At 39.4% G+C, this 7,407-nt stretch overlaps 1 protein-coding gene across 1 annotated transcript in view; it reads right to left on the bottom strand.

Moving 5' to 3' along the window:
* fbxl17 (F-box and leucine-rich repeat protein 17) overlaps positions 1 to 7,325 on the bottom strand; it is a 232,957-nt gene extending 225,632 nt beyond the window's left edge. Inside the window, exons 1-6 of the mRNA XM_015034258.1 lie at positions 6,970 to 7,325; positions 5,363 to 5,866; positions 3,859 to 4,227; positions 3,644 to 3,766; positions 3,264 to 3,521; positions 3,031 to 3,162 (exon numbers count right to left, since the gene is read on the bottom strand). Coding sequence (XP_014889744.1) covers positions 3,031 to 3,162; positions 3,264 to 3,521; positions 3,644 to 3,766; positions 3,859 to 4,227; positions 5,363 to 5,845 — 1,365 coding nt within the window. The 5' untranslated portion in view covers positions 5,846 to 5,866; positions 6,970 to 7,325. The remainder of the gene's footprint in view (positions 1 to 3,030; positions 3,163 to 3,263; positions 3,522 to 3,643; positions 3,767 to 3,858; positions 4,228 to 5,362; positions 5,867 to 6,969) is intronic.
* Between the last annotated feature and the right edge of the window lie 82 nt (positions 7,326 to 7,407).

The following is a 7,407-nucleotide window of genomic DNA, read 5'->3' as shown; positions in this document are numbered from 1 at the left end:
AGGATGTATATTTATGTATTAGAGATGTGTGTGTATATATATATATATATATATATATATATATACATATATATATATATATATATATATATATATGTATAAAAAAATAGTGGGGGTGCACACAGTGTGCACATTAACCGTGAAGGGAAGCGACAGTTATTTTTAGGTGTAAACTAACAGGTACCTTCCATGCAGAAGGCTTCGCAAGGCATTTCAATGCTCTCCTATGCTTTCCTATGGCAGGCCCCAAAAATGTAACTTCATCCAGATATGCTTATGTGTAACTTCAGGAAAAAAAAGCAGTTATATTTACCAGGTCTGTGCACACAAACAAGGTCTTTGTCTCCACATTTTAAATAATTTACTCCTGTTAGTTTATAAATTGTGGAGTACATATAATTTTAGACCAACATTTAGCTTTATATTTTTAATATCAGAACAAGACCCAGAGAAACTCCTGTTATTTTATAAATTGTGGAGTACTTAGCAACCCAGATCAAAAACCAAACATGGAGAACCAACATTTAGCTGTACACTTTGCACTTTACTAATGTAGAACAAAATTAGAAAATACTATATACTTAGCAACCCGGAACAACTGTAAAATTTTAAAGTATAGTTTTTCTTCCATTGTGCTTGTGTTGCTTTTGTTTCTCTTCTAACTCATGTAAAGCACTTTGAACTGCCTTGTTGCTGAAAAAGTGCTATATAAATAAAACGTATTCTCTTCTCTTAAATGTAGACACATGAATAAATTCAGCAAAGTTGTAAATTATAGTAATTCTAAAAATAGGCAAAAAAAAAAAAAAAGAGGCACGAAAACAAATTTAATAACAACTGACCTAACCTAACAAGCATCCTTGAGGAACCCCAAAAGAGACGGAATCGGCAGAAACATCCATTGATACAGACTTTAAAACATCATTAAAATGAACTCCGCCTGCTCAGGGAGACGGCGCCTGTTGCTCTTCCTGTAAAAAGCTTGACATGGTCTTAATGCAGACCAAACAAAGCCTCAAGAATATAAATAAAATCACAACATGTAAGGAAGAAGAGAGATAAAATGAAGAAAAAGTTGAGAGGGGAAATGAAAGACCACACAGAAACATCCTAAAGGGGGTTCAATTATTGCATTTTTGGGGCAGATCAAAGTGAGCGAAAAACTCATCTTCATCTGTGACTGATTATGATAAACAGACACAGAACATGCAAGACAAAAAAGGATTGTCTTAAGACGGTTTCATACTGCATATCATGTAAAAGTACTTCCATCTTCTCCAAGAAGCTTTCATTAACTGTGAAATAGGACCCTAAATTACCTCTTTGCTTTTTCATTTTATGTTGAAATCACACAAATAATACAGGAAATATTCATGCACGTTTGTGGATCTCACAGGACCCACGCTCATTCAGAGAGCAATTACAACCTCTTGCACACAGAGCAGTAAAAAGCAGCAATCTCACAGAAAAACCTTAAGTTGTCTTGAAAGCTGTTGGAGAAAGTAACCGGCTTCTCTGTCTTCTTAACTCCTGGCAATTTAATGTCATTTGTAGGCCATACAACCACTTCCCTGGATATAATTCCCATATGAGCTTTATGGGCTATTTCTCTCTGCCCTAATGACAGGACGATAAATAACTGCAACCCCTGCACATCTTAAATATCCCCATCTGAAATCAATACACCTCTGCTGAAATGTTATCAGCAGCAATATTAATCTCTCACCTGGCTTTAATCGCTAATTTCATTTGCTATTAAGCTGATGAATGGGGTTTTAAAAAACCAAGCAATTCCTAACAATTTCAAGTGGACTAATTCATCAAGGTCACCATTACTCATGGACTCTAAAGAAATATTTACTGGAATTCATTTGTGAAACAAAGAGCACCCACATAATGAGGGTTTGAAATGGACCGTTGAAATTGTAATGAGAGTATACAAAATGGTTTTCTGCACAGCTTGTGTCTGCATCCGAGTCCAATATCAGATAGTTAATACAAAAATGTCTCTGAAGATTGTGAAATGATAGAGAACCAGACTATGGAATACGTGGCAAATTAAGGAGAAAGAGCTTACCAGCCGCTTAAAGAAAACAGCGCCATCTGGTGGTGGTTTAGCGCAGGTAGCCAAATTATTGTTCCTCCTAATAGTTTTAACACAGTTAAATTTAAGTATACGATATAAATACTGCAGTATTTATGCGCCGTTTTTTCCCCAAGTTTTTCAATATAAAAACACAAAGTGGTACACAATTGTGAGGGGAAAAAAAGTATTGCACACTTTTTAAAATGTTTCACAAATTATTACATCTGGATATAATGTGGCATCTTCCAGTGTTGCTCCGAAAATGAGACAGAAACGTTTGCCCGTTTTTCTCATTCGGACTGAATGGAGAGCATCTCTAGACAAAGTTTTTTATATATCTTGCAACTCATTCTCAGTTTGGATTTCAGACTAAACTTTGACTGCACCCTTTTTATACTCAATCGGCATTAGTTTATAAAACACAATAACGCATATGAAATACACAAATGTCAGCACTTTAGCCTGTAGTAAGATGTATCCCATGATCTTAAACCTTCCAGATATGATTATAGAACATAAAAGATACAAGCTGAATTCTACCTTAAGGAGCATGTTTCCTGAAGTCACTCCATATGCCACAAATCTGAATATGATGTCTTATTCTTTACAGGTTTGTGTTTGTCTCCTAAAGTAAGCATAAAGGTTAAAGTTCCAGCAACAGCCAGATGTGTAGGCCTGATGGGCATCTGAACCAGACACAAACAGATCAATGCATCATGTAGTTTCTGCATGAAAAGCCTTTAAGATGTTTTGATTGAAAGTTGAGAATTCTGTCCCTGATCAAACATGTACTTCTCATTATCACAGTAAACTCCAACAGGACCATTAATTCAAGAAAGCTATGAAAAGAGCTTCAAAAAGACAATGCAACAACCAAACCGCCTCGCATGAAGTAAAGAACAAAAGAATAAATGTTTGTATGACATTAAAAATGTTGAACTGACCATTTTGTTCTCTTGCAAGTAGAGTCTCTGCAGTTTTGGGCATCCTCGAGCCAACGCCATCATACCTTCATCAGTGATGCCATAGCACTGACCCAAGTGGATGTCCCTCAACTCCCTGCAGTTTGCTCCCAACTGAAGGCAAAAGAAAACCAAAGATTAATAAGCATCAAAATATTTGGCAACTTTTATGAACCAACAACTAAACGAAACGTCACTTGGAACAAAAGCCTCACCTTCTTCAATGCCATATCAGTTAGTTTATCCTGGTTCCCCACATGCACCTTGACCAGGAGAGGGCAGTGTGTCGCCAAAGCTGTCACTGAGATATCACCCAGCTGCTTGCACCTGTAAGCCGTGTACTTCTGCAGACCGGGACAGTGGGAGGCCAGAGAGGACACGCCATAATCATGGACTCCCCTGCAATCTGAGATGTTAATCTCTGTCACATTCTGTCTCCGAGACGCTATATTCACAAGGAGATCATCGTTGACCTAAAGAACAAGAAGAAGAAAAACATTTGACAAATACATTTAAAAGACAGTCTTATTATCGAAAGCTAAGGTTTTCTATGTGAATGTTTATGAAGAGTAATGATCAATAAGTAGTCTCTTACTTGCTGCAAGCCACTGAGGTCGATTTGTTTCCAGAACTGAAAGTCCAAGCAAAGATCCCTCCAATACTTACAAACCAGAGAGGCACAAAGACAGCGCTCTTTCACCGTCAGGTGGGACAGCACCTGTGAGCAGAAGAAACGCAAACATTTCTAGTTTACTAACGCATACAAATTAAAAAATATAAGTGGTAGAGAGTTGCATTCCCTTCACTGACCTTAAGAAGGATGGAGGAAGGCAGGTGGTTGATACTTAGATGCTCAGCAGCATCAGAACTTCTCGCCTGGCAGTCGTCATAGTGATGCAGGCAGCACGGGGTTGAGTCTGAACTGTTGGGCGATTCGGCATGGAGAGCCAACCCACAGCAGCAGTCCGCTGGGGAGGAGGAAGAGGAAGCTGAGGTGGAAGAGGAAGAGGGAATGGGGCAGATGGGAAGGTGGCTGTGACCAGTTTCAGAGTTCGAAGGAGCATCCCCTGCTCCTCCTACATCTCCTCCTGCTCCCACTCCGTCAGGAGTAGCAAAGGCACAGCGCGGCTGCTTGCATGGGGTGCACCTCTGCACCTCCGAGCACTTCCTCTTGCACACCTGCATTCAGAGACACAGGCAGATCTATCAGGTCCTCTACGGAGACGGCACAGCCTAGTTATCGAGTGTCTACACGGTGTGTTCAAGTGCAACTTGTTTTGATCTGGGACCTTTGATGCATCAAGGCTTTAATACAGCTGACTTTACATTTTTAAATTAAAAAACTGACTGAAGTACTTTCAATGATCCTTATGACTTATTAAATACTTCAACAATAAATGATGATTGTTCATTCTCAGATGTATAAAAAAGGAAATACTTTAAATCGGTCATTTTTTGTTGCATACAAATTTTATAAATACATTTAGTTACTTGTCCTCAAAAAAGCGTCCGGACACCGTTAACTTTTCCACATTTTGCCACAATTTAGCTTTAAGTTACAAAGTTTTTTAATGAGATTTTACAGACCAGCAGTCTGCAATTTCCTACTCCTCTTACATTAACATTTGCAATTCAAAGAGACATTTTTTTCCCCTTGGTTCAATTGAGTAAAATTTGCTTATATTTACAAATGTTACATAACCTTTTGAAAAGGCGACAAGTTCCAATTTGGATGTATGTCTACTGCAGGAAATGTGTTTGTCATTCTTAAGAAACGCTGCTTATAAAACACAATTTTTGCGGTTTAAAATAAAGAAAAGCATAAAACTTTTGCGAAAAGAAGCTGAATACATTTTCTTCTGAGGGATGTTGATTTTTATGAAAAATATATATTTTTTTAAATCAACATTCCACCTAATGACAAGAAAAACAGATTAAAAAATGTTGGTGGTACTTTCATTGTGATTCTGTTGTTGAAATTTAATCTAATTGTTCCATGAAAAAGTCTGCCAAAGCTTGCATTTGTTATCTCTATATTTAAAAACATTAACTTTTTTTTTTCTACCAATGTTTTTAAGAGCCATTGTGGAAAAGAGCCAAAGAGCCACTTGCGGCTCCAGAAGCTGCAGACCCCTATTATAGACCACCAAAGTGCTTAGTTGTGAAGAAGAAGAAAAATCTCAAAGTTTGGAAATTCTTGTGTTTTCAAACACAATGTGTGGCTGTGTTGTGACAAAATGTGATGAGAGCCAAGGCATCTGAATACTTTTTGTAAGAGTTTTCAGCAGCTGAAGAGTTTAGAGTCGATGCCTACCATCTCTGTGTATTCGCTGGTGCAGCCGGGCACAGCCACAGGTATGGGCACAGTCACAGACACACCAGCCGTCCGGAAAAGCACCGGTGGTGGAATCAGTTTGGCAGGAACGGCTGACAGAAGACTCCTCCCCTGGCCCTCCCAGATGGCAAGTTCCCTTTGCGACAGCAGAAACTTAGAGCAGTCCTCAGGCGACGCAAGAGCCGCGTATCGCTCGGCAAGCTTCGAGGCTGCCGCCGCTCCGATGCCGACTTCGCCTACGCCCGGCACGCTGATTCCAGCGATGCTGTTGTGACGGCAGCCGTTGACACCAGCTTCCAGCTGGTCGCTGTCGTCGTCAAGACCGCTGCTGTTGCTGTGGACGATGAAGCAGAGCATGCAAGGCCCTTGGAGAAAACAGTTCCTCTTCTTCTTCTTCCTGTGATTTAACTTGCGGGTCCTCTTCTTCAGGCGTAGACCATTTTTGGAGAGAAGATGGCCCATATAGATGATTCAAGGAAACTCCTGACAATCAGAAACACATTCATTTTTATTGCAACTGCATTTCTAGGAATAATATTCTCCTTATTTCATCAAATTAGTTGATTGCTAAAGAAAATAAAAATCGCATGGACATAAAGTGGTTGTGAAATGTCAGTACAGAAGAAATGGTACAGACTGGGAACAAAATGGAGACATGATGGTAAATGTTCCCAGTGTTACATGGATTACATATAGACAGCTCAGCCTTGATTAAAGAGCAACACCTTTAATCAAGGCGTTGCTTGATTAAAGGTGTCCATTTAAAACAAGAAACTCCTCCCTTGATTTATTTATTTATTTCTAAATAAATCAATCACCAGCTTCACTGTGATTGATCTTTCACTCAAAGCAGCATTGCATTCATTCTCCTCATTCTTCTAATAGAAAATTAAAAGGTTTTTTTCCTTCTTCTTTTCAAGGGGGCGTACAGTGTATCGACTCCATTCTTTATGCTGCAACAATTTTTCATTTCGATATTACACACATTTCGAGAGTCAATTTGTAAAGTTCTCCCAACAGTTCTTATGACATTCTGAGAGCTTGATTGCCCAAAATAAGTCAAAGTTAGCTCCTACAAATGATTGAAATAAATTACTCTGTGTTTGATGAATTTATGAGTTTATCTCTTTTAATTGCTTCGCAGAAATATTCGATGATTTTTTAATTTATTGAGAGCTACCTGTATAGGTGTGTGTCAATAAAAATCAAGGTACTGATAGGGAGGCGCTGAATGAATGCTCAGTACTATCAACCATTATTGGCGTCAACAACTTCATTAATGATTATACCAGACTAGAGTTTTACCCTTGTTTGTAAAACCAATCATACTTCATCCGAAATACAGTAGTATCCTGTACAGTCATGCGCATTTAATTAATCCTTGATATGAGATATCACTTCTACAATTTCTACTTAATTGCAGATCTGTTTATGTCACAATAAAGTTTAGCTTTTTTAACATTAAAAAAATACCTCGTCTGTCTGCAGTCGAATGAAAACACAGGGATGTAAACAGTGAACAGGTGGCTCTTTGACTAGCATAAACAAAAACACACAGCACGGTAAACCTTGAAGCCGTGACTTACCTGAACTCTCTGCAGGTATAAGTCCAGTTTAGCTCACGGTTTCTGCCTCATTTGGAGTGGAAAAGGCAGAAGCTAAGAGCTTTCTGGTAGGCTAAGCAGCTCCATCTTCATCATCAGATGCTAACTTAGCTGTAGCTTTCAGCATGAAGCAGCTCTCAATGCACTCCGCCGAACGGTGCCCGCATAGTCCTGCTACGAAGTACGGACAAAGTGAGCGCTGACAGCCCCGACGGTGAAGACGGAGGGGCCGGAGAAGCAGCACGGGACCCGCCGCGGTGTTTATCCAAACAGTTTGCAGCTCTGCCTCTGCTGCTGCTCTGCAGAATAACACTTCCGCACCGAGAGGGCAGAGCGAAGGAAGCCGACGAGGGCGATTTGGAAATCCAAACGAGGGCAAAGTTTCATCTCTGTAAATGAACATTAGCAGTTTTATTCCTG

The sequence above is a fragment of the Poecilia latipinna genome, unplaced genomic scaffold, assembly GCF_001443285.1.
Source record: "Poecilia latipinna isolate Pla-1442-1.1 unplaced genomic scaffold, P_latipinna-1.0 Scaffold292, whole genome shotgun sequence".
In the NCBI taxonomy this organism is placed as follows: Eukaryota; Metazoa; Chordata; class Actinopteri; order Cyprinodontiformes; family Poeciliidae; genus Poecilia; species Poecilia latipinna.
This window is presented reverse-complemented; position numbering and strand designations above follow the sequence as displayed.